Here is a 27,005-nt window from a genome sequence, read left to right as displayed (position 1 = left end):
ACCTCCCCTTCCGCCACCCCTAGTTCATTTCCCAGAGTTAGGAGTGTCTCATGTTCTGTCTCCTTCTCTGATATTTCCCACTCATTTTCTCTCCTTTGCCATTTATTCCCTTTCACTATTTTTTATATTCCCCAAATGAATGAGACCATATAATGTTTGTCCTTCTCCGATTGACTCACTTCACTCAGCATAATACCCTCCAGTTCCATCCACATCGAAGCAAATGGTGGGTATTTGTCGTTTCTAATGGCTGAGGAATATCCCATTGTGTACATAAACCACATCTTCTTTATCCATTCATCTTTCGATGGACACCGAGGCTCCTTCCACAGTCTGGCTATTGTGGACATTGCTGCTAGAAACATCGGGGTGCAGGTGTCCCGACGTTTCATTGCATCTGAATCTTTCTTACCCCTCATCTTTAATCACACCCACAAGATAGGGACTATTATCTCCTTTTACGGGGGAGGAAACTGAATTTCAGAAAGGGTAAGTGATTTACCAAAGGTTACGTTGCTAGAAAGAGGTGAAGCCAGGACATGAACCCTGGTCTTTCTGGCTCCACAGTCATTTGGGAAAAAACTTTCCCCTTTACTCTGCACTTTGCCAGTTTCCCTTCCTACCTCCGAAACTCTCAGGAAGGTCAAATCAAATTGGTGGACGGGCTTTGGAGAAATGCCATACAATGTGCAAATGTAAGAGATGATTAGTGAAAGAGATGAAGACAGGTGGAGCATACTCTGAAGCCAGAGACATAAACTACTGCATGACCGTGTCTGTTTAAATGAAGCGAATATCGGTGCAGCCTTCTCAAATTCACGCTATGCAAGTCACATCCCAGAGGGGTAATTTCCTTGCTCAGGATGAAAACTGACAGGGTTTCAGAGGAAAATAGTTTAGTGGTCATATTAAAAACTCAGTCATATTCACTTAGCATCATACCGTAAGGGCAGCTAGTTGCAGCATCAACAAGCCTGGGCCGGACGTGGCTTTCCTCAAGTAGGCTGGCCCATTCCCGGGGGCGTTCATTCTGCAGGAGGCTGAGACGCGAACAAGGCAGGATGGAGAAGCTATTTGTGCTCATCCTCTCCCTTACCTTAATGACTGACTTCACAGGTGAGCATAAACTCTGAAAACGGCCTGCTTCTCTCCTGACATGATAAACTGGAATAAGCCTATTCTATATTTTTGAAATATTTTTTCATTTCAAAGAATACATAATATGTAATAATTCAATCCTCCCCCCTCACCAGGAGCAGGCTCCCAGAATTGCTATCATTAGAGATAAATTATTTTTTTTAAATCTTTAAATGTATTTGAATATTAATTCTCAGAAATGCTGATAAACCTTTAACTATACTATATTTTATTTGATTTATAAAAAAGATTGTATTTATTTATTTGAGAGACAGAGAGCGAGCATGAGTGGAGGGGAAGGGCAGAGGCAGAAGCAGACGCCCCACTAAGCAGAGAGCCCGATGTGGGGCTCGATCCCCTGGAATCATGACCTGAGCAGAAGGCAGATGCTTAACCAACTGAGCCACCCAGGCACCCCAACTATAGCATCTTTTAGAGTTCATATGAGATCATCAAGACTTGACGGACTTATTTGATGACATCATTTGGAGTTTATGTGTGATTATTAAAACTTAATATATAATTTTATTATCATAATATCTTCTTCAAGGGATCATGTGTGATTATCAAGTTTAACACAATCTTGTTCTCAAGGAGAATCTTCCAATAACAACTTTTAGTTGATTTAGTGTTTTGGGGCTTTAAAAAAAAAAATCAAAGCAAATCTAATGGAAGAGAAACACATTGACCAGAGAACTGAGGAAAATATGTTTTAAAAAACTTATCCAGAGGCATCCAGCTGGCTCAATTGGTAGAGCATACAACTCTTGGTCTCAGAGTAGTAAGTTCGAGCCCCATGCTGGTTATAGAGATTACTTAAAAAAAAAAAAAAAAAGAAAGAAAAAGAAAAAAACCCTATATTCATGAAGTTAGCACCCACTTTTAAAGAAATACACCATTGCAATAGGTAAGTCTGTTGAAATTGTACAGCTTTTGCTCTGAGTTTACCATGTTAGAAACAATTTACAATTCTTCTCGGAGCCTTCTGGAATGCCACATCCTTTGGGACAGTCGCCGTGAAAGAACTTTTGTGTGTGACCGAAACTGAACTTGTAAATCCTTTGTCTTAGATAGTGAACTGGAGCATGAGCTTGTGTGCCTAGAGTCCCTCAGGCCCCTTCCTGACTTTTTCAGGGTCCTCCCCGATTCTGACGGAAAAGCAGGCCAAACAGCTTCTCAGGTCCCGACGCCAGGACAGGCCAAGCAAACCTGGCTTCCCTGATGAACCCATGCGGGTGAGTGCCAGCCTCCTGCTATTTGAAGGGACAGTGTGATCTCTTCTCCTCCTCCTCCTCCTCCTTCTTCTTTTCTTTCTTTTTTTTATTATTACTTGTTATTTTTATTTATTTTATTAATTTAATTATTTAATTTTTATTTATTTTAATTTAAATTGATTAATTTTCTTTTATTATTACTTATTTTTATTTATTCCTTTTTAATTTTAATTTAATCATTTTATGAATTTATTTTAATTATTACTTATTATTTTTATTTATTTAATTTATTTATTATAAGTTTATTTAATTCATTTATTTGAATTTAAATTCAATTTGCCAACATACAGTATAAGGTGCTCATCAAGTCACATGCTCTCCTTAATGCCCAGTTACCCCACCCTCCCACCAACCCCCTGTTCTGTAGCCCTCCGTTTCCCAGAGTTAGGAGTTGCTTATGGTTTGGTTTGTCTTCCTCTCTAGTTTTTCCCCTAGTTACGGTCCCTTTCACTATTTCTCATATTCCACATATGAGTGAAACCGTATGTTGATTGTCTTTCTCCAAATGACTTATTTCACACAGCATAATACCCTCCAGTTCCACTCACGTCGAAGCAAATGGTGGGTTTTCATCATTTATTTTTTTATTATTAAGATTTTACTTATTTATTCATGAGAGACACACAGAGAGAGAGAGAGAGGTTGAGAGAGAGAGAGACACAGGCAGAGGGAGAAGCAGGCTCCATTCAGGGAGTCTGACGTGGGACTCGATCCGGGGTCTCCAGGATCAGGCCTTGGGCTGAAGGTGGCGCTAAACCCAGGCTGCCCCTGCCTTGTCTTCCTGAACCCATCTTTGCCTTCATTTTGTCGGTTGTGCTGGGTGCTATTAGATCCTGCCACACTGACCCCAGGCCTGGCTTGTCCCCCCATTCCCTGGAGAAGTACTAACATTCCTGGTATTTTATTATTATTATTATTATTACCAGGATGAGTTCATTTAAAAATCTCTTATTAAGGTACAGTATTAAAAAAAAAATGCAATGTTGCGCAGTGCTGAAGAGTGCTGGTTCTGGGTCAGACTGTGTGGGCTTGGCTTCCCATTTTCTACCTGTGTAAACTTGGGCAGCTTTCCACATGTTTCTATACCTCAGTACTCTCATCTATAAAAGGGGGCTAACAATAAATATTACTTACCTTCCTCTAATATTGTTATTCCAAATAATAACATAAAATAACTATAAGGATAAAATAAAGGAATTCCTAGTAAGGCGCTTATAATAATAATACTCAGCAAACAGTAACTACTCCTTTGACTATTAAGTACCAGGGACCAGGCAAGGTGCAGAGGCTGTCAGAGCAGTTGCTTGGAATTCTGCTCAGAGTTGATAGCAGACACAGAGAAGTCCGTGAATGGCTGTTATACAGAGTGGCTTAGAAATGAATCAAGGACTTTAGGCTGTCAGGAGTGGGCATGCCTTATCTGTCTTTTCTTCCTGTCTGTCTTTCTCTCTCTCTCTCTCTCTCTCTCTCTCTCTCTCTCTCTCTCCCTTCTCTCTTGAAGTCAGATGTGGCTTGAAATATCTAAGCGCAGGGTAGAAGGGGCCTGGTGGGGCAGGTGCAAATCAGGGAGGGTTGGAGTTCCGTGGACTTTATCTTGTGTTCGGTGGAAGACAATGGGGAGGTGAAGACTGGAGCTTCAGATAGATGGTTTGAGAAGTGGTTAGAAGAGAAGAGGCCGAGGACTGAAGTCTGGGGACACCAACACTCAGAGGTGAGCAGAAGAGGAGGAACTCGAAGGGGCTGAGAAGGAATGTGGGCAGACATTGGGGAAACCCAGAAAGTGTGGGGAGCAGAATGCTTGGCTCGAGGGTCCCCAGGGGCTCCAACTGGCACCTTGTGCTTTTGGCCTGATGTCTGGAGGGGCTGTTCCAGACGCTCTTCCTCAGCAACCTAGGAGGCTACAGGTCTCAGAAGACAGGCTCTAATCAGCAGTAGAGTCGGCCGCTGGGCATTTTCTCTGCCGGCATCTGCCCCTGGTTCCTCTGAGCTCCGGCTGGGGAACGGCAGCCTTCACAGGAGCTGAAGGCATCTTAGACATTGGGCAACAGGTGAGTTTGGATGGTTGTAGCAGGGGAGGTTGGACCATGCAGATCAGCTTCCTGCTTCCCTTGCACCTCCTGCGTCACCCTCCCTGCCATTGTAGTCTTGTGTCCCCAACACGGCTGAGTGTGGTCCTTCCCTGCCCAGAACTTCCCAGAGCTCCTTCTCTGACCATTTCCTTCCTTTGACCTCTGGTTGCCACTGGTCTTCACCTGTGACAACCTGCATCTTGCTTCGAACTTTGTGATTTTACTGAATGTCTGACTTTTCTGGTTTTGTTCTGTTTTTGGTCATCTTTTATAGGCTGATCACCAATGACTTCTCTTAACTGCCTTGAGCCTACAATATCTAGTTTCCGTGTGATTCTCTCTTGCCTCAGAACTCCCTGCTGACCCCTCATGCCTCCTGTGTATAGCCCAGCCCTGCATGTCCCTCCCCAAACACTGAGCCCAGTGTCCAGAATCCTCTGCCACTCAGCCGAATTTGGAAAAGTGCTCATGTGACCTACAGTTGAAGTGGGAAATAAATATGCAATAAATTACTTGGTGGCTAGTCTATATCAGTAGTTCTCATCCAGGGATGATTTTGCTCCCCCATCCCCAGGGACATCTGGCAGTGTCTGGAGACATTTGGTTGTCACAATGCAGAGGAGGCAGGGGGAGAGGGGAGAGGGCAGTGCGGGGGTGGGGGGGTAGGTAAGGTGGGAAGAGGGAGGGTTTGCTACTGGTGTCTCATGGGTTAAGGCCAGGAATGCTGCTAAACATGTTATAATGCACAGGGCAGCTCCCATAACAAAGAATGATCTTGCCTAAAATGTCAACAGTCCCAAGGGTGAGGAACCCTGGCTATACCATGCGGAACAACCTCTTTCTCTTTTATTCTGTGCTACTCTATGCATCTCTTGCACTATCATTTATTATTACATTATATTATTTATTATTATATTATATTATATTATATTATATTATATTATATTATATCTACCCACATGCAGAACCAGCTGAATCAACAAGCAATTTCTGGTATCACATTTTTCTAGGAATGTGTTTCTTAACCTTGGCTGCATGCTGGAACCAACTGGGAAAGTTAAAAATTTGATGCCTGGGTCCCAGTCCCAGGAGGGGATGGCCTGAGGTGTGGCCTGGGCATTGGGTGGGTGACAAAGCCCCTCAGGTGGTATCAACCTGCAGCCCGAAGCTGGGAACTACTGTGCCAGGCCTTCTGGGAGAGACCTGGCATATGTAATACCAGCTCCTGTGGGCCAGTCGGGAACATGAAAGCTAAAAGCACTACATGTTTAGGGAACAGTTAAAGGTTGAACTGAGTGATATGGAGAGCGAAGGCACCAGTCTGGATTCAGTTGAGTCAGAGAGAGTAGGAGGCTCATGGGGTGCATGCAGAGTGTGCTCCTTGCTGACCTGATGTGCACTTCATTAAACTTAACACTGATAGGGCCTTACCAAGTGCCAGACACTGGGGACATAAAACAAACTAGACAGTCTTCCTTCTTCCAGGTGCCCATGTCCATTGTGTGGAGACAGAGTCACAGTGACTCAACTAGATTCGAGTTCTCTAATGAGGTTGAGAGGAAAGGGTCTCTAGCTCTACCTGGAAGGAGGGAGGAGGTGTCCACCGGCTAAGGCTTGAAGGATGAGGAGTTTTCAGGCAAGGGATGGAGGGGAGGTGGGAAGCATATTCCACCCAGTGCCGTTCAGTCCACATTCTCCCACTAACTAGTCATGGGCTTTGGGCTTTGGACTTAGGATGAGTCAGTTTCCTTTTTCTGGAGCTCACGTTCCTCTAGAGTGTAGAGAATTTGCAGTGAATCTGGCTAAAAGGTCTATTCTAGGTCTTGTATTTTAGGGTACTGAATAGAGCTTTGAGGGAACAAGTCAGGTTTCTTGGTGCCAGTCTGCAACTTGAGGAAAAGCCAAGGACTGCAGGATGCGGCCCCCCGGTGAGAAGCCAGAGGAGTTTATTCAGAGGGTCTCTAAAGCTCCAGAGCCTCCTCCCTTCATACCTGCTACCGCTGTATCCAACATCCAAGACCTATATTTGACCTTTTCCCCCATATCAGGTCTTGTTGTTGACTTTTCCTTTTCATGGATTCGCTGAGAGCAAAATGAATACCCATCACCTGTCATGTAGAAGAAGCGATTTACTCATTTTAGGTGACAGCTGACATCGCGATGATCCTGGTTCTTCATCACTGTTGACAGTGATGGAGCCCTGGACGGACAGGGTGAGCCCACATTTGTCTGGTCCTGAGTGGAAACCTGTGGCCATAGGGGAGGTCAGGGGTTGGTGGGTGGGACTGCCTCACAGGCTTAAACCCTACAGCATGGGAACTAAGGGCTTAATTAAGTCCCTTTGATTTGTGAGGAAGGAACCACACTTCCTTGCTCTTTATCTTTTGCCAAGATAGCTGCTACCCTCCTTGTTTCTCTGTGCAAACCTTCTGCTTAGATGTCCCTTTGCTAGGGAAAGGGCACTGTCCTGCAGATGCACCATCCTGTGTATTCAGTGCACACGCATCCTGAGTGTTGTGTATGTGTGTGTGTGTGTGTATGTGAAGGTGTGTGTATTTGTTGCATATATGAGGATGTGAATATATGCGAGAAAGTATGTGTGTAAGAGTGTATATGTATGGGTGTGTGTATCACTGTGTATGTATGTGAGGCTGTGTGTGTGTGTGCTTTGGAAAAGACCTTGTGAAAAAATTTCTAAAAAGATTTTATTTATTTATTCATGAGAGAGAGAGAGAGGCAAAGACACAGGCAGAAGGAGAAGCAGGCTCCACACAGGGAGCCCGATGCAGGACTTGATCCCAGCACCCCGGGATCACGCCCTGAACCGAAGGCAGATGCTCAACCACTGAGCCACCCAGGCATCCTGCAGAATAATTTTTCAGAAGGTCTGGATTCCAATTCTCTCTCTTCCACTTTCAACCTTGACTTGAGTCCCTGGAATATGTGAAAGGACAGGTGATGGCAACGGAAGGTCCTGTGGGGCTAGGTTGGAAAGCCATGGCTGTCACAGGAGAGCTGACTTCCATTCTGTACTCATTAGGAGCCACCAGGAATTTTGGACAAGGGAGTGACAAGATTGGAGCTAGTTGCCAGGAGCCATGAGGTCTAGGACAGAGATCTGGGACACAGCCTCGTCAAAGCTACCCTTCGGCTACCACTATCCATGGGTAATGGGAAATGACACTTTTGGACAGGTTATGGCCCCTCCTTGCCATGTGACTCAGGAGATGACCAGGTGGAAATGAGCAGAGAGAGTGATCTTTGGGAAATGCATGCACTCTTGGGGACTGTGCTTAAGACTCATGCTCACCCCTGAGTTGAAATCACAGAGATGACTAGTTGGGTTCTTTCATCTCACTTCTTCCCTCTGAGGGAGCATGCAAAAGAAAACCGGTACAGAGAGGAGAGGCTAGTGATGGGGGTGAAAGAATGGAGCTTTGGACCGAATTCCAAATGCAAACAAGTATGAAGATTTGCAGCATCCCCTGTTCAGGAGTATTTACTAAGCACTGTTTATGATCTTGACACGTGGCCTAAGTATTAACAGATGTTGGCTTCTTGTGGACACACAGGTGTTTTGGAGACACATTCAGGCAAGCTGTGCCCGTGCTTCCAAGGGGCTGGACTGTTTTGACTGCAATTCACTGCAAGGACTGTTCTTTTCTGACCATGCAGTGGCAAGAACATCATGCTCTTGGAAAGGTGTGGCCCTGCATTGCAGGGAGCATTGGTCTTGGCCTCAAAGGAGTGTAAGCATGGTGCTGGGGTCCTTGATAGAAGAAGGTGGAACCCTGTGGGGATGAAGACAGAGGCTGAGAGGAGATATGGCTCTGGGGAAGAAAACAGGAAGGATGTTGAATGTATGGAGGCAGCTGGGCAGGAAGGGGTAGGGGACACTTATTTACAGCAGTTCCTGGCATTAAATTTGCAGCTGTTTTGTGCTCTGTGTGTCATTACCCTCTGCAACCCCTAGACCTTAGGAGAAGCCTGCTAATTTGGCAACCTTGTGTTAGTGGTTCTTTATGGGGAATGGCAGGTGGCGGGTGGTGTGCTGTGTGATTGACAAAAGAGGATGGTAATCACTCAAATCTGGAAGGTACAATGGTGGCAAAACAGGCCATGGGACTGATTTGGGAGAAACATGGCTCCCAAATCTTCAGAGATTTGGGGGAGTGGGTTCTAGATCTCACAGGAATGCGATGGGCACTCCCAGAAGGCTGAGATCCACTGGGGGGAAGGAGGCAGCCATCTGGATTAGGTGTCAGTTGAATCATTTTGGGGTCTACATTAGGACCCCAAACAGTTTGCAAAGACCTTGTGTTAGAATAGTTTTAAGATCCCAAGGGAAGGAGGGGCACCTGTGTGGCTGAGTCAGTTAAGCGTCTGCCTTCAGCTCAGGTCATGATCCCAGGATCCTGGGATCGAGCCCAACATCTGGCTCCCCATATCGGGTTCTTGGCTCGGTAGGAGGGCTGCTTCTCCCTCTTGCTCTTCCTCTCCCTATTTGTGCTCTCTCTCTCTCTCTCTTTCTCTCTGTCAAATAAATAAATAAATAAATAAATCTAAAAAAAAAAAAAAGATCCCAAGGGAGGGGAAAAAAATCCGCCTTGGGTGAAATTGATGCATGGAAAGAAGGGCTACGTTTATGTTTGGAAGGAAGAAAGTGGAAAAAATATTGAGACTTCCCTGAATATTGCCTCAGTTATGATTCTGTTTCTGTTGGTCTTTGGGGTTTGGGTCTAAACTCTTGCTATTCAAAATGTGGTCCCCAGCCCTGGCCACCTGGCTTCTTGGAGCCTCACACTCCTCCTTGCACCTCCCACAGGCCCCAGGGGGCCCGTGCACACCGTGGTTTGAGAGCAGTAACTTCAGTCCTGCAGAGCTAGCAAGGGGGGGCTCTCAGCCTCTGTTCCTGACACCCCAAGGCCCAGGAGCCAGCCCGTGTTTGTTTTGCATGACAAAATTGACTTTTCCCCCTTCCTTCTGGGCACTCTGCTCCTTTGGATTCCAGTCTCCCAGGACACCCTGCCCCTGACTTCTCTGCCTGCTTGGCACTTTGTGCACCTCCATCTGCTTTGCTGGATCCTCAGTCCTTTAAATGTCAGAGAGTCCTAGGGCCTGTCTTCCCACCTCATCAGTCTCGTGAGTTTAAATATCATGTCTATGGCGACAACTGCACATTGCCTCTCCCGGGAGCTCCAGACTCATTTACGTGACCGTCCACTTGCTTGGCAACATTTTCCAGACAGCTCAGACCCAACAGCCCTACGTTGAATCTGACACCAGCTCCTGCTCTTGCCTCCCACATCAGGATGAATAGTGCCGGCTTCCCCTAGTTTTGTGGGCCCCATATCCAGACTCTGACCACTCCTCACCCTCCACTGCTAACACTGGGGTCCCTAGAGGAGATAGAGAAATTCTCTTTTACCTGGCCTCCCTGCCTCCTCTCTGGATCCCTCTGTGTCTGTTCTCAAGAGGGCAGCAAGAATCAGATGTTAAAAATGTAAACCAGATCTTGTCCCTCCCTGGCTCAAAACCTTCCAACGACTCCCTGCCTTATGCCCCATAAAATCCCTAGTCCTACAGTGGCCTACCAAGCCCTAGAGGCCTGTCGTCCCCCTCTCGGCCTCCACCTCGGCCTCCGCTCTGCAAGCTGGCCTCATCAGTGCTCTCTGAATGCATCAGGCTTAATGTATCCCTTCGCAGCTGCAGTGAGGCTGTATGGTAAGTAGGGTTGGCTTTGTTCTGCAACTTGCTATTTTTTTTTTTCATTCAGCAATATGTCTTCATCTTGCTCATTTTTAGCTGAAGCATAGTAGAAATGTATCATGCTGTGGTCTGAATGTCAGTGGTTCCCCCTCCCCAATTCATATGTCAATGTCCTCACCACCCCCCTACCCCCCATGTGATGGTATTTGGCTCCAGAGAGCTCCCTAGCCCACTCTGCCAGGTGAAGCTACAGAGGGAAGTCTGTGACCCGAAAGGGTGCTCTTACCCGGCCATGCTGGCACCCTAATCTCCAACTTCCAGCCTCCAAAACCATGAGAAATACATTTCTGTTGTTCATAAGCAACCCAGTCTGTGGTGTTTTGTGAGAGCAGCCCAAATGGATGGAGACATATTTCAACTTAACTTATTTAGCCCTTCCCAGAACAATGGACACTTTTGGTTATTTCCAGGGTATGATGAAGATCCTTGTGCACATGTGTTTTGCTGAGTGCAATGATAACAAATGGACTGGCTGGGTCAGAGGGCTTATGTACTTTTAGCTGAATTAAATATGGCAAGTGGCCCAATCAACTGTACCAACCCTCACCTCGAGCATGCGTAAGAGTACTCGGGTCCCTATACTCTGGCCAGTACTTTCAAAATGAAAATAAATAAAGTTTTTATTATTTATTTATTTTCAAAGGACTTTATTTATTCATGAGAAACACAGAGACAGAGAGGCAGAGACATAGGCAGAGGGAGAAGCAGGCTTCTTGTAGGGAGCCCAATGGGGGACTTGATCCCAGGACCCCAGCATCCCGCCCTGAGCCAAAGGCAGACGCTCAACCACTGAGCCACCTGGGTGCCCAAGAAACAAGGTTTTTTAAAGTTACCACACTTACCTACTCTTCTATCTGTACATGTTTATAGAGACATGTTGCCAAACAATAGGGACCATATTTTTCTTGGTGATAAGATTCAGGGCAAATTTTGTACTTTCATCTTTACATCCTTTTTCCTATTCCTCAGTGTATTTGTCTCCTATGGTGGCCGTAACAAAGTGGCACAAGTGGGGTGGCTTCTGACATCAGACGTCAATTCTCTCTCTCATTGATTCTCTAGTCTAGGTCTAAAGACCAGAAGTTGAAAAGAAAATGTTGGTACGTTTGGTTCTTTCCTGCCGAGGGGGTGGGGTGGGATGGGGGCAGAGAACTAGCTCTGGGGGAGAATCTGTTCTGGCTTTCTCTCCCAGCTTCTGATGGTTTCTTTAGTCCTTCCTTGGTGTTTTTTCAAACAGGCTCTCTGTCTGTGATCACAGGGCCTCGTGTCCCATGTGTCCCTGTGTCCAAATTGCACTCATTTCACAAGGATACCACTCACCAGATTTAGGGCCCACCTTAATCTAGGATGGCTTCATCCTAGCTTGGTTACATCTGCAAAGATCCTCCTTCCAAGGAAGGTCATGTGTGCAGGTTCCAGATGAACATAAATGTTGGGGAGGACACCATTCATTCCAATACGCCCAGTCTCCTAGTTTCAATAAACTTATAAGTCTCACAAAAACAATACAGGAGAGTGGTAAGAGGTGGTCACAGATGGCTGGGTCTGAATCCAGACTTGCAGGTGTCTGTATGGACAACTTGGCACCGTTCATTGGCATTAGAAAGCTCTGAGGAGAAGCAGGTTGTCTGCTATGATGGTGTTTGAATTTGAAATTCTCTTATCGCACTTGCCTTTGCATTTGTTTCTTCTGCTCTTGTCTACCTGGTTAACTCTTACTTGTTCACAGAGATTCGTGGTAAATTATGCCTTTTTTGGGAGGCCTCCCTGATGCTCCTACCCTCCCCACCATGAATTAGAGCACCACTCTGGCATAACACAAGATAGCTATTTCTGACTTTTTTTTTTTTTTTTTTTGGTCTCTCTTACTAGACTATTCTAAAGTGCTTGAGCAGATGGACTTTTTGTTGCATTTCTGGGTCCTCAGCACCAAGCACAGTATTTGGCATTTACTAGATGCTCATTATACTTATTTCCATTCCTTTTTTTTTTCTTCTCTTCAGGGGAGAAATTGTGGAGGATATAACTCTATCCTACAACTAGGAGGTTATTTCAAAGACATCTTTTCTATGGCCTCACTTAAATTCATTACGTTTCTTGTAATCATCCCAAAATTTAGGGAAGAAATTATCTGCCAACTGCTGGGGTGAGCCATGGAAATTCTTTAGAAAGATGACATTGGAGCTAAAATTATGTCTTCCGTGAGTGTATTCATAAGTGGTCATGTGCCCTGGGAATATGCTTTCCATTCTGCCTGTGTTTCTTTAAGGAATGTTCTTGTTGGGCACGTATAAATCATATTAGCTTTATTGTAAGTAGTCTTCTTAAAATATGCTTTCATGTTTAGCTCCTTGACAAATATGTGTAGTCACTCTACTACCCTTTTGTGCCCCATGATGTCAAAGGCCAGTTTGGAGTGACAATGATGTAAATCGCACACATCACTGATCTGCTTTCTTTTAGCGCTGAGCCCTAAAGTTACGTTTGGAGCCACCGTCCTGCGTAGAGGACTATCTTGCTTGTACTAATGAGCAAAATAATTCATCCAAATGTTGATGGACTTTTAATTTCACGCAAATGTCAGAGGAAGGATTTTGCCTTCTTGGAAAAAGTTCCTGCCTTGATAGATTAACTGTCCATTCTATAATAATTCTCTGCTTAGATCAGGTTCCAGTGAGTATTTAATTTCATTATCACACCAGTGCCATCACAAAGGATCGCTTCCAATTTCCTCTCTAATTACTGGAGATTATTTACTTAAATCATTACACTTGGGATTGGACATGGAATGCAGATATTGGTATTTGTTTTGCTTTAGTTTTTTTCCCCTTAAAAGAAAGGAATCTAAAAAAAATTAAAACATTTTCCATCTATCCTTTCTTTCTTGATCCAGGAACATTTGAGTTTATCATTAATGTTGGGTCATTTCTAATGCAGCCAATGCAATTGTTGAATTTGTGGTTTTCAGTAGATTTGCAGTTTGGCTTTTCATCTTAGACTAATGATTGCTTCTAGGCCTTTGTGGCATATCCATTTTCCTAACGTTTTAAATAAATAGGGAAATGTCATGGAAACCAGTGCTTGTTTCTTTCTCTCTCTATGTGTGCGTCTGTTTTGGTTGTTTTTCTTCAATGCTGATTTCAGCTGCTATTTAGGAGTGTGAGATATATATTACTCTTTGATGCTTTTTATGTATGTTTGGCCTGGGCCATTATAATGAGCAGATTGACACAGATGTTGAGGAAACTTCCAAGAAGGGTTTAGAGTGATTATGGAAAAAGAAGAGTAATTTCATCTATTCATTTACTCATTTGTACATTTCTCCAGTGATTTTTATTGAGGTCCTACTATGTGCCAAGTGCTAAACCTTATACTAGGTATACCTTGATCACTGCCATTAAAAAGCCTGTTTGGAGGTTTGGCTGAATGGGACAGAGATTAAATGAGTAGGGATGCAAATAAGCATATAAAAGGTATGCAAATGTGGGGTGCCTGGGTGGCTCAATTGGTTAAGCGGCTGCCTTTGGCTCAGGTCATGATCTCAGGGTCCAGGGATAGAGCCTCATATTAGGCTCTCTGCTCAATGGGGAGTCTGCTTCTCCCTCTCCCACTACCCCTTCTGCTTGTGCTCTCTCGTACACTCTCTCTCAAATAAATAAAATCCTTTTTAAAAAAACGAGGCATGCAAATGCTATATGCTAGCGGCGACATTTGTTAAGATCCCCACTGATCTCATCAGAAAAATCTGTACGTATTGGGAAACGGTCAGACTCATGGGAAGAAGTTTATCGTTTAGTAACTAGTACTGTCAGTTGTTTTCCTTGAAGTGACAAGCTCACTTCATTCATTTTCAAAAAGATGCTTGCCAAACACAGCTAGTCCTTGACACAACAGTCACTTAAGGGCTCTTCTTTGAGGAAACCACTGTACTTGGTCATGCGACAGAGGTGCTGCCTGCATGCTTCACATTGGGTCACTTTCGTCTACCTCACAGGGTGTTCTTCAGAGAAACAGGCATTTTTAGAATATTCTATATTTATTTATGTATTCTCACTGTGAGTGCGTGATGGTAAAAGACACAAGGACAGTGATAATGGTCGTCACCATCACTAAAATGGTTAAGGTACCAGTTTTATCCATCTATGAAAAGGCAAATAATGTCTTAGATTATCCTAAAAAGAGTTTTGACCTCATGGAGCCCTGAGGGGGAGCATAGCCCCCACTTTGAGGACCGCTGCTTTGGTCTTTCATTCCGCCAGCATTTATTGACAATTTCCTGCAGACCAGTTCCTGGGAAAGGGGCTCCACCTACAACTTCAAGACAGGCTCAGATCTTTCTTATCTAATTGTAACCACAAAGAATTGGGCAGCGCATAAGGAAGAGGCTTCTTGCAAAGGCATTGCAGAGTTCAGGTCAACTACCAAGAGATGATAAATTCCAGGCTCACAGCCCCTGGGCATGAAGGAGAAAGGCAGGTTCCCGGAATGAGAGAGCCTTCAGGAGAGGATGCAGCCATCTGACACTTTGGGACTCCACTGGAGGCATCACTCTCTCCTACGTCTAATCCCCTGCTGGGGTCTCTACTTCAGACCCATCTGCAAGCCCCAGGTCCCTAAGGGAGTCTGGGCTGCACTTCTAGGCCAGCTTCTCATTGTACAGGGCCAGGTGAGGGAGGAGAGAAACGGATTGAAAGGCGTAGATGGAGACTACGTATGTGGCACAGAACCTGTATCATTTCATTTAATCCTGACAGCCCAGGGAAATGAGTGCTAGAGCCATCCCTGTCGTGCAGATGGATGCAATGAAGATGGACAGGCCAACCGATACCGGCAGAGTCTGGACTTGAACAGACCCCGCCCCAGGCTCACACCCAGACCTCTTAGCCTCTCTACCCGACCGCCTGGCACACAGGCAGGCAAGAAGGTGGCCACGTGGGCTTCCTTCAGTGAGCTGCTCGCAGGGAACTGTAGAAGGACAGCTGTGTGCTGGCAAAACTTTGTTCTTTATTTACAAGACTCCACACTGCTTTCCTGTTTCCCTCAATTATTCTTCTTCTGCCCCCAAACTCCCCAGACAGGGCATGAAAGGGCAGGATTCAGCCCAAAACTCACAAACAGGTCCTTGCAAGCTGCTAGGGAGTCGTGGTCCTACAGTGGGGTCCCGCAGGAGCCTCTCACCATCTGCCTCCTCCTTGGCTGCCCCAGAGACTCCCTGCCTGGGACAAGGAATGCATTTTGACAAGTCAGATGAAAACAACAATGATAAACAAAACAAATTCAAACTGCATGGGTCCTGCAGGAAAGGGGGGAAAAAAAAAACCTCAGGAAACTTGGACACTTTATAATTCATTCCTTTGCACTGTCATTAAAAAACGTTTTTTTGTTTTTATTTTATTTATTTATTCATGAGAGACACAGAGAGAGAGGCAGAGACACAGGCAGAGGGAGAAGCAGGCTCCCCGGACTCAATCCTGGATCCCCGGGGATCACGCCCTGAGCCCAAGGCAGACGCTCAACCCCTGAGAAACCCATTATCCCTGCTTTTTTTTTTTTAAAGGCTATATTTAATATAAGATGCAGACTTCCTACAGGGTTTCATAGAAACTTTAAAAATTACAGTTCTAAACTGGATTCCTCTCTCAAAGCTTTATAATACCACAGGAGAGTGTTCAGGATTTGGGATTTTTATGATATTTATACATACCAAAATAATTTAATCTTGCACAGATATTACTGAATATGATTACTCTCTCCCAAAGTGAGATACCACTTCTCTGATTATTGACCTGCTGTTTTGGGATACCCATGTGCGTTTATATGGATCTGTTTTACACTTTGCAATGGTTCCCATCCCATAATTACAGCACCCAGACTTCATTCAGAGCAATGTCAACAGCCTACCTCCAAGTTAAAAATTATTCTCATCTTCACCTACTCCCTTTTGGGGAGAAACTATCAAGTTCATGTGGCAGTATGTAAGCCCACCCACATGGCACCACCACTAAAAAATATGATGTAGGTCAAATACATCCTTACTTTCAGGGAGAGGTCACTGACAAAGAGAGTGACCAGGGCAATGCTGGAGGATGTCTGGAGAGCTCTGAGGTCACAGGGAATCTGAGAAGGCTTCCTGGAGGAAGGAACATTTAGGCTGAGGCCTGAAAAGTCAGGTGAAAGTGAGACAGCAGAAAGAGAAGGCACGGGGGTGTTCTAGGTGGAGAGAATAGCATAAGCTCAGAGAGCAGAGCAAGTGTGACCCATCCAGGAAGGCTCGGGCAGATTGATGGTGAGGGAAGGTCAGGCTGGATCACAGAGAGCCATACAAACCACATTAAGGAATTAAAATTTTCTCCTAAGCCCTGTGTATCCCATTCAAGTAATTTCATCAAGGAAGCAACATGGGTAGATTTTTTGTTCTAGGCAGTCTGGGCTTCTCTGTTTGGATCAGGAGATGGAGAGACAAGGTCTATAAGGAAGAGATTTTTGTCACTTCACTCTTATTTAAGAAGCAACCTGTTGACTTATCATTTATCATTTTTTCCATCTTCTGTATCATTTATACGAGATAATGCAATGAGAAACAATGTGGGAAACTCACAGGCTGAGCTTGGTTGAAGACCAAGCTTGTTGGGAAGAGAAGACCACCCTTACCCTGGAAGCGACCCTCACGTGGATGGAGGCAGAGCATGAGCGAGCAAGGACGTGAGGGGAGGGAGAACCACCTCACGCAAAGCAAACAGCTGTACTTCCGAGGCCGGATCCCGGTGCTCAGTGTATTCAGTGGGCGGCTCCTCTGCAGCATAGGTCGGTAGCATCTACTGTCTGTGCTCTGTGCTCCTTTCTTGGACAACGGCGCAACCCTAGCACCCATGATCCTGTACGGCTGCTGGGTGTCTCCATCCTGTTCCCCATCCATCCCGTACCCTGCTCTGCTCAGGTGGCTGACCTGCACAGTCTGCACCGCTGGGTTCCCTGGCCAGCTGGCTTCTGTGTGGGCTCAGCAGGACATGGAGGGCAACAGGAAAAAGAGGAGAGAGGGGCTGGGGCATTTGTTCCCTGCTCCCTCCCTGCTCGGCAGAGGCTGCACCCCTCCATGACCCCCATGGCCTCTTCCTCTGAGCCTTGTATAGGCATAGGCATGTCCATGGCTTCCCTCTATTGCTAGTCCCTGGGTGCTGGAATGCTCTTTGGTGGTCCCCTTAACCCTGTTCTCATGGACGTGAATGGCCCTTCATTAAAGACCCTTCAGGTGAACCATATGAGGGAGAAAGTGATTCTAGAGAAGCTCGGAAATCAATGAGGCTGTCAATGACAAGTGGAGCAGGGCAGGGGGCAGGGCCTCTCTCTGTTGTTGTGAAGCATGGGGAAGTGGAGTAGATCCTACAGGAAGCTGCCCTTACCTGCTGGGTACAGTGACGTTATCCAGGGCTGCAGACCAACCCCGAGGGCAGAGTGAGTTGTCACCTGCTCCTCCGTCCAGGTGGGCAGTGCTGGTGAAGGCCCAAGGGCAGCTGTGACCCCTTTGGACAGCATTTTGAACTGGTCACTGTCAGGATGGAGCAGAGATGTTGGGGGCAGGTGTGGTGTTGGGTGGAGGGGTAGGGGGGCTAAGTGAGGAGTGGAGGGGTGAGGAGGAGGTTGTCATAGCCTGGGTGGGGAGCACTGAGGACCTGACCTACAGATGCGGCAGCGATGGAGGGGTGCAGATGAGACTATCAGATTTTTTAAAAATCTTAAAAAAAAAAACATTTTTGAGGAACTGCTAGGCTGTTTTTATGAAATGCCCCTCTCTCCCTAGTACTGTTTTGTTGTTGTTGTTGTTTTTAAAGATTTTGTTTATTTATTCATGAGAGACACACAGAGAGAGGCAGAGACACAGGCAGAGGGAGAAGCAGGCTCCATGCAGGGAGTGCCATGTGGGACTGGATCCCGGGACTCCAGGATCACGCCCTGGGCCGAAGGCAAGCATTCAACCACCAAGCCACCCAGGTGCCCTGTTTTGTTGGTTTTAAAGTCTCTTTTGTTTGATAATAGTATTATAGCAACTTCAGCTTTCTTATAGTTATCCCTTGCCTCTTAAAAAAATGATTTTTATCACAAATGCATGCAGCCACAAATAATATTTTATTTAGTGATTCATGTTTTGTGACTACATAGGTAGCTATAATTCATTCATGGACACTGCTGTATAATACTCCATGGTGTGAGCCTGCCCCAATTTATGTATCCATCCTCCTGTCAATGGATATTTGGCACCGTGCTAGTGTGTTGTTACTACAGGGTTTTGCTGCTGTGAACATTCTTGCACAGCTCCTGATATACATTTCTCTGGTTCTCAAAGTGACCAGCAGTATCAGCATTGGCTGGGAACTTGCCCAAAATGTAAATTCTGGAGCCCCACCTCAGACCCAGTGAATCAGAAACTCTGGCGGGTGGGGCCCAGCAATTTGTGTTTTGACAAACCCTCCAGGTGATTCTGATGCCTGATATTTGAGGGCCGCAGCTTAGAGTCTAACTGAGGAGTGGGATTTCTAGATTGTAGGCCACCAACCAATTTTCAAAGTGGTGGCTCCACGTTACACCCCACTAACTGTGTGTGAGTTCCCATAGACACACGCCCTCTCAGCACTTAGGGTTGTCAGATTTCTTTATTTTGCCCATCGACTGCGGGCTGCCTGACTGCTTCCCCCCCCCGCCCCCACAGAGACCTGGGCATGACGGGTTCGCCTCTGGTCTGACCTCCCAGCCTCTCTCTCGGCCTGTCCGCACCCTGTCTCAGAGGCACCGCCGTGCCATGCTCCATAGCAGCTCAGCTGTCACTGTGGATAAAAGACTCTCTGCTGTGTGGGTTTGTTTTGACAGGAGTACATGCACCATCTGCTCCGCCTGGAACACCGCGCCGAGGAGCAGTTCCTGGAGCACTGGCTGAACCCTCACTGCAAGCCCCACTGTGACCGGAATGTGGTCCATCCCGTGTAAGGGGCTCAGGACCAGCTTCTGGTATGATCCTTTTCCTACCCAGGCCTTCTGGTTTCGGGAGATGGCGCTGGACAGCACATGCATGGGCCTGGAGCTTTTAAAGCCATGGCTTAGGGGAGCCAGCTAAGCAGCGGGCTGAGGGCTAGGGAGTGGCAAGAGCCACGCAGGGCGGAGAGGCGGCAGCCAGGATGAGAGAGGTCCTGGGGACACACAGACCGACCCCTACAGACTCACCAAGAGATCCCAAATAGGGGAGGGATGTGACCCTATTTGCTGTCCAGACAAAGTCACTCCGGGATACACATCTAGAGGTGAGTGGCTCTTGGAGACTCTGGTTTTTACAGCGGGGGTGGGCAACCGTGGGCTTGACCAGTGACCTCCATCACAACCATCACCACTGTGGCCAGGACCAGCCACGTCTTCCCTGCCTTCCCCTAGCCTTCCAACCCCGGGGGTCTGCCCAGCCCACCCATTCTGCATCCCTCTTGCTCTGGGTTTGCTTTGACAGGCCACCTGCGCTGGACTGTGAGCGTTCCCCGCGCCCCTATGCACCTGCGAGGCGTTCCCTGCGCCCCTATGCACCTTCAAGGCCACTTGATTTTTCCCTCACTGTCTCCCCCTTCCCAGATCCTGTTAGATACAGTAGCAGATCCCTTCGGAGGGTGAGCCTAGTGGGTGTCTCTCCTCCTCTGGACTATGGACTAAGCAGAACAGGATATGATTGGGTGGTTTATCATCTGCAGTTGGGAGAAATCGTACATCTCCATTCTTGTTGATTTTGTGCCAGCGGAGGAGCAGTCCCTCTAGTCTAGGGTTCTTTGTAAGTTTTGGGGTGCTCTCATGTGATGTCTCCTATTTCATCCTCTTAACACCCCTGTGCTATTTAAGGGCATACGTTTAGCCCTGTATTATGGAGGAGCTAACTGAGCATGATTAAGCCGCTCACTCGTGCCAGGCAGCAGTTGGGATGGCACCCTCCCGGTGGATGGTGGCACTGCCGGTCCTGTGTGTGTCCGGGGGCGGGGGTGGGGGGATGTGGAGTCCCTCTGAGGGGCATCAGCCAACAGTGAGAGGAGGAGCATCTGCCCGGCAGTGGAACAGAAGCTCTGCTTTTGAGGGGCCGGAGTTGGACCAACACCTTTCCATAGAGGGAGACACTGCCATTGTGTGGGCGGGGTGAGAGCAGAGGTTTCGGGGTGCGAGCCCCCAGGACGGCACCCTCCAAGGCCTGACTGAGGAAGGCCTTTGCCTCTGGGTGTGCCCCGGGGTGTGGACTAGGCTGGCTCCTGCAAAACCAGGTTCCACGGGAGCCTCACTGCAGGCAGTTGGCGCTCACCTGGAAACAGGGCAGCAGTGGCCCGAGGGATGCACCAACTTGGAACGTGGATTCAGAGAGGATTCGGGTCATGAAAACTGATGGGGGGGGGGAGACAATATCACTTTCTCTCCGCTTCCTCATTTGCAAAATGAGGACAGTAAGGGCTCCTCCCTGACATGCTCCCTCTGACCATTAAAAAAGTCGGATGCATGGAAAACAGTGCTTCCCTGGTGCATATGGGGGAGTGCTAGGAGATGACAGCTTGCTGGCTGTTGGCCCTCTCCCTCTCTCCTTTTTATCAAGTCGATCATCACAAGATGCTTCTTTTCTTGTTCTTTTCCAGCCAGCAGTTTGATAAGCAACAACCTGGCTACTGTTGAAACACGGGATGAGGCTCCTTCTTTCATTTATTTTTCAGCCATGGAAACGGATGTTTTCAGACCTCTGTGGCAAAGGCTGCCTCGGGGACTGATGGCAAATATATATACATGTACGCTGCTTCATTTGACTAACCTGCATCACTCATTAAAGCCAATAGCTTGAAGTATCACTCCCTTCCCTGCCCCTCATGGCCTTCCTGCAGGTTTGATAGGGTGGGCAGAAGGAGAAGCTCACCTGGGGCCAATGAGCTGGAACTTCTGGAAAGTCTTGCAGGGTATAGTGAAGCCCAGCCCTGGGGGCTGCAAAGGGGTCCCATCATCTATTCTGCCCCCCATCCTGTCTGCTCTAATAAACGCTGGTGTTAAACCTACTTTCTGTGCTGTCTCCTTTCTTTTCCCTCCAAAAAGGACAGCTGATATTTCCTTGCCTGTGAATCCAGCATTGGAAAGCTTATGGTTCTGTGAATAAATAGATGGATGCAAATACAAAATACCTAGCAATTTTTCACAAGGACCATCCTTTTTTGGTAAAGGGATTACTTGCCCAAGGCTTGCCCTGGAAATAGAGGCATCACTTAATACCAGGTGCACACCCTGGTCTTCTAGCAAAGGATACATTTTTTTTTGGTGGAAAATGGATGGTGGCTCCCATGTCCCTCACGTACCCCCAACTCCCAGAATCAGAGATTACACTATCAAAGACCAACAGAAGCAGGCAGAAATTGGGAGGGAAGGGAAAGTGGGCTGAATGGTCCTACAGAGAATCTGCCATCGTCTTTTTGGTGGTTCGGAGAGTGGCCCAAGTCCCCTGGGTTACAGCGGGGAGGGAGGGCCTGTCACCTGACCCAAGGGACCCTGGGCAGGCTTGTCTAGGGAGCAGTCACGGAGGATCTCAGGGCCAAGCCTGGCACTAGGATCTTTACATACTAGGATTTTTGTTGAATCATCACACCCATGCAGTAGATGTGGTTTATTATTTCCACTGTATAGGGGAGGAGACTGAGCTTTACAGAATTTTGATAGTGTATTCATTTTCGGTCTTGGCTGCAGCAAATTACCAGAAACTTAGTGACTTACAACAACGTGAATTTATCATTTTACATTCCGAGGTCAGAAGTCTCACTCCGCAGGACTGCGTTGCTCTCTGGAGGCTCCAAGGGTGAATCTGTTTCCTCATCTTTTCCAGAGTCTAGAGGCTCCTGCACTTCTTAACTGGTGTCCCCCTCCTCCACCTTCAAAGGCAGCAGTGACAAGTTGCCTCACACAAGTCTCTCTCACACCACGTCGTCGTCTGTCTCCCCTGCCTCTCTCTTCCACTGTTAAGAACCTTTGTGATAATGTTGGGTCTTTTCAGATAAAGCAGGACAACCTCACTAACTTTGGGCCAGTTGATTACTGTGCCCCTGCCTCCCCATTGTCATGTAAGGTAACATATTTACAGACTCCAGGGATTAGGATGTGGGTGGCATTATTCTGCCTCCCACAGGCAGTTTGTTCAAGTTCACGCAACTGGTAGGTAGAGCAGCTGGGAGTCTGAAGCTAAGAAGCCCCTCATCGCCCAGGGTCTCCCAAACACCCTGAACCTGTGCCCTAAACCTGAGATCCTTCTGCCTGGAATTAAGTGGTTTTCTCAGCTGAGCTCCTTGAGGGCTCAGCATGCGTCTTTACTGAGACACCATTGCATCCCTCACCTGGTAGGGGGGCATCCGTCAAGTGCCCGAGCCATTTCACGGACTCTGACATTGAACACAGGGATTTGCCCGGGGCACGCAGAACAGCGGCAGACAGGACGCTCCTGCTCAGTACCCCGTGCTACCTGCCTCTCAGGGTGCTAAGAAGTAGGAGCTGAGTACCTGTGTATCTGTGTGTGTGGGGGGGGGGGTGGGGCACAGAATGCAAGGGGCTGAGACTAACAGGTCAGAATAGAGAGAAGGACTAGAGCAGAATTAAAAATGCAGTGGACCCACAGGGAACCAGGGTCTTATGTCTGAGCAGAGGAGGGACCCTATTGAGCTTCCAGGACCCCCAGGCATGGTTCATTTCTCAGCGGCAAATGCTCCCCTTAGGAATAGAGGCGAGTCTGCATCTGTCATATAGAGCCTGGCTTTCAACCTCCTCCCCTTGACAGCTGTGATGGATGTACTTGCCCAGAACACACTCCCCCGATGCCCACAAAGGGGCTCGGGTACTATAGTTCCCAGTGAGCTTGCTGCAGCCTCACCTTCCCCCCTACTCACGACAGCTTTTCAGATGGCAGGTGAGTGACAGCAACAGCGTGCCAGGACTGTCTTGATGGCAGCAGACATCAGTGGTTCAGAATACGGGCCTGGAGTCAGACTGCCTGCGTTCCACTCCTGGCTTTAGCACTGACTAGCTGTGTGCCCTCAGGCAAGTTGATTGACCTCTCTGGGCCTCCACTCCCTTATCTATAAAATGGAAATAATAACAGTACTTATCTCAAAAATGCTATTGTGAAAATTATTTTGTTGAGTAAACACTTCATATAAGTAGTGATTACTGCTTAAAAAGATTAAAAGGTTACTGGGCGTTACTTCATTATCCAAGATAAAGTCTCTCTCTCTCCCTTTATTTAATTTTTAATTTTTTACAATAACATTAATGTGATTTCCCTAATGTTAAACCATCTTTAAGTTCCTGATCCAGTGTGGCTTGTCTGGGACAGCTTCTTGGGGGGGGGGGGTGACTTCAATGATTGTGAGGGAATTAGCTGGAAAAAAAGATGGAGTGGAGATGAGAGGTAGGACAAGGGGAGGGTTCAGGTGGGGAGTGTTGTTGCAGGCAGAGGCAATGACAAGTGCAAAGGCCCTGAGGTGGGAAAAGGAGCTGGTTTGTTTGAGGGGCTTCCACAAAGCCAGAGTGACCTCATCTCTGAAGAGAGAGGGAGAGCATTGGCCCCAAGGAGGTAGCCAGTAAATCTCATACAGCCCAGTTAACCTTCTCCTCAGATTTTTTCCACGGATTAAAATGGACTACTCATTTTTTGGTGTAGTTCAGTTTTCAGATGGTTCAAATCTCTCTCTTTTAATGAAATGTGGGCCCTATCTTTTCTGTACTGGGTTGTATATCAAGGTTCTTTTTCTCTTGCAGTTTAATGGGAATAGAGAACAGTTGTTCTTAAAGTGTGGCCCCCAAGGGCCAGTAGGAAATTGTCAGACATGTGAACTCTCAGGCCCCACTTAGACTTTCTGAATCCGAAACTTGGGCCTGAGGTGCCTGGGTGGCTCAGTGGTTGAGTGTCTGTTTTTGGCTCAGGATGTGATCCTGGGGTCCTGGGATCGAGTCCCACATTGGGCTCCCCACAGGGAGTCTGCTTCTCCCTCTGCCTATGTCTCTGCCTCTCTCTGTCTCTCATGAATAAATAAATAAAATCTTTAAGAAAAAATGTAAAATACCCCTTTACCCAGTGTTTGCACTCATCGTTCCAAAGTCTCTATGTCTTTGCCAACATTTGTTATTTTCCTTTCCTTTCCTTTCTTTTTTTTTTTTTTTTTTTGATGATAGCCACCCTAGAAGTTGTGGAGTGGTATCTTACTGTGGTTTTGATTTGCATTTACTAATAATGTTGAGCATCTGTTCATGTGCCTGTTGGCCATATCTTCTTTGGAGAAATGTCCAAGTGTCTTGACCATTTAAAAACTTGTTTGTTGAAGGGCTGATGTTTTAGGTGTGCTGGGAGCAGAGCTTACTAAGGGTAGAATCTTGGACACGTTTCTGAGCTTCTCCTGCCTCAGTGTCCTCTTCTGCAAAAGGGGGATTATAACAGAAGGTGGAGTAAAGGATGGCTGCCAAGACTAAGGAAGCTGCTGCATGTACAGCTCTTGGAACTTTGCATGGCATGTGGTGGCTCTGTGCGATGTAACTGATAGTTCTTACTATACACCTGAGGTGAGGCTAACAATAGTAACGGAGCAAGAAGTTACCAGAGATTCATGACTGCTGGGAAGAAAATAAAACAGTGATGCAACAGAGAGTGACTGGAAGGCTATTTTAGGTCGGTTGGACAAGGAAGGCTTTTTGGAGGAGGTGACACTTGAGCTGACACCGGAATGACAGGAAGGAGCCAACTGCATGAGGATTAATGTACAGGAAGAGCTGAGGGAATGGCCAGGGCAGAGATCTTAAGACAGGAACAAGCTGACCAGTTCAAGGAGCCACTTGGGAGAAGGACAGGGCGGCTGGTGTGGGGGAGGGAGGGAAGGGGGAGGGGGAAAGGGGAGGGGGAGGTGGGCGGGGTGGTCCCTCTGTGAGGTCCTGGCGGGCAGCGAAAGCATGAGGGGATGAGAGCTGGGGAGTCAGGAAGCCTGGGTGTCCAGGTCTCTACGTGCTAGTTAGGCTAGCACAAGTGACTTAGCCCATTTGGAACAGGCCTCTGTTTTCTCCCAGTAAAAGTGGGGCTGTTTATCCTTACCTCATGGGTCTGCTCTGAAGCTCAAATGAGATAAAATACAGAGGGACACACACATTTGAGATGGTATTAATCACAGGAACAGGAAAGTAGCACTGCTAAGCCCCCTGCCCTGGCCAAAAGAGTGTGGGTGTTTTGGAAAATACTTTATGGGGGGGGGGGGGCGCTGTGGTTCACTCAGCCCTCCTAGCTTCCCTCCTGCTTTCCTACCTTTCTTGAACCTTCCTTCAAGGTCCAGTGTGGTTGGGCTTTTACTGAGCACCTCTCTATGTGCTAGGCACGAGGCTGTGGAGGTGAGCAACAAGGTCTGTGACTTCAAGGAGCCTCACCCCTCTTCCCCATGAGGATCCTCCTTTGGAGGCAGTTAGAATGACTGCCCCCTTTCCTGTGTGGCACCAGCACTTTGTCCTTAGGGGATAAAGGGAGTATGGGGAAGGGCCAGGGTTTGGAATCGGGGTCTCCTTACCAGGCAGCATCCAGGTGATGGCTGAGAGCACTCTGAGGCCACACTGCCTAGGCCTCATGCTGGAGCCAGCCCTCGCTCGTTGTGTCACCTCTCTGTGCCTCAGTACCCTCATCTGTGAGATGGAGGTAATAATCGTACCCTGCCAGGGCTGTGATGAGGATTCAACACAGGTAATTTGAATACAGGTAAAGCACTAGAAGAACGCCTGGCAGGAAAGTTCTGTGCAAATATCTGCTCTTTAAAACAAGTCAAATCACACTAGCTTTGTGGCCTGGGCACGCCGTTGGACCACCAGAGCCTCACTTTCCAAATCTGCACATTGGAGCTAGTGTGAGGCTCCGGTGGGATAAGCGGTGCATAGCGCCCGGCCCTGGGGGGTCTCCACACACTGGCTCCCTTCCTCCCTCTCAGCCCTGTGTCCTGTTGGGCCCCTGTCTGTTTTCCCCTCAACCCTGTAAGCCGGAGACACGGGCCTTATCTGTAGCCCAGGGCCAGCACCCCGGAGGTTCTTAGGAAATCTGTGCTCCATGGAGCTGGAAATTGGACGTGAGGGTGTGTATGTGTGTGTGTGTCTGCGTGTGGGTTGTATGTCCATGCATCTGCTTTTGTCTGTGTGTGTGCCTATCTCTGTGTGTGTCTGTGCGTGTGTATGTCTGTGTCTATGTGTCTGTCTATGTGTGTCTGTGTGTATGTGTATGTCTGTGTGTGTGTGTGTGTGTGTGTGTGTCTGGGTGTCCACGTGTGTCTGTGCGTCTGTGTGCATGTGTATGTCGTGTGTGTGTGTGTGTGTGTGTGTGTGTGTGTCTGGGTGTCCACGTGTGTCTGTGTGCATGTGTACGTCTGTGTGTGTGTCCGCGTGTGTCTGTGCGTCTGTCTGCGAGCGCGTGGGCGTGCTGGGGCACCGCCAACCCCAGGGCGCAGGGAGGGGCTGCCTGCAGGCCCCCGCGATCTGGCCGGCGGGGGCGGGGGGCGGGGGCGGGGCGCCAGGGCTGCGAGGGCCGCGCCGGCCACTAGGGGTCAGTGTGTCTCCGCCGCAGGCGCCGCGGGCCGCTCACCTGACGGGGCAGGCGCCCGCTGACAGTCCCTGCCTGACAGTTTGCAACATCTCCCGCCTAAGGTTAAAAAAAAAAAATTAATTAATGAATGTATCTTTCTCCGTAGCAGAGAAGGGAGCCCAGACAACCGAA

At 47.5% G+C, this 27,005-nt stretch overlaps 1 protein-coding gene across 1 annotated transcript; it reads left to right on the top strand.

Moving 5' to 3' along the window:
- The first annotated feature begins 1,061 nt into the window (after window positions 1-1,061).
- CUNH17orf67 (chromosome unknown C17orf67 homolog) lies at window positions 1,062-21,058 on the top strand. The gene is made up of 4 exons (XM_055328435.1): window positions 1,062-1,116; window positions 2,272-2,372; window positions 19,112-19,249; window positions 20,890-21,058. The coding sequence occupies exons 1-3, from the start codon at window positions 1,062-1,064 to the stop codon at window positions 19,226-19,228; spliced, it is 273 nt and encodes a 90-aa protein (XP_055184410.1). The 3' UTR covers window positions 19,229-19,249; window positions 20,890-21,058.
- Window positions 21,059-27,005: the final 5,947 nt, after the last annotated feature.

The sequence above is a fragment of the Nyctereutes procyonoides genome, unplaced genomic scaffold (assembly GCF_905146905.1).
Source record: "Nyctereutes procyonoides isolate TBG_1078 unplaced genomic scaffold, NYPRO_anot_genome, whole genome shotgun sequence".
In the NCBI taxonomy this organism is placed as follows: domain Eukaryota; kingdom Metazoa; phylum Chordata; class Mammalia; order Carnivora; family Canidae; genus Nyctereutes; species Nyctereutes procyonoides.
Note: the sequence above shows the minus strand (reverse complement) of the source record. Positions and strands in the feature narration are given on the sequence as shown.

Excerpts from the sequence above, each read along its gene's own strand:
- CUNH17orf67 (XM_055328435.1), top strand. The coding sequence starts at position 1,062 with ATGGAGAAGCTATTTGTGCTCATCCTCTCCCTTACCTTAATGACTGAC. Across the intron at positions 1,117-2,271 it reads CTTAATGACTGACTTCACAG|GGTCCTCCCCGATTCTGACG; the intron begins GTGAGCATAAAC and ends TGACTTTTTCAG. Across the intron at positions 2,373-19,111 it reads TCCCTGATGAACCCATGCGG|GAGTACATGCACCATCTGCT; the intron begins GTGAGTGCCAGC and ends TTGTTTTGACAG.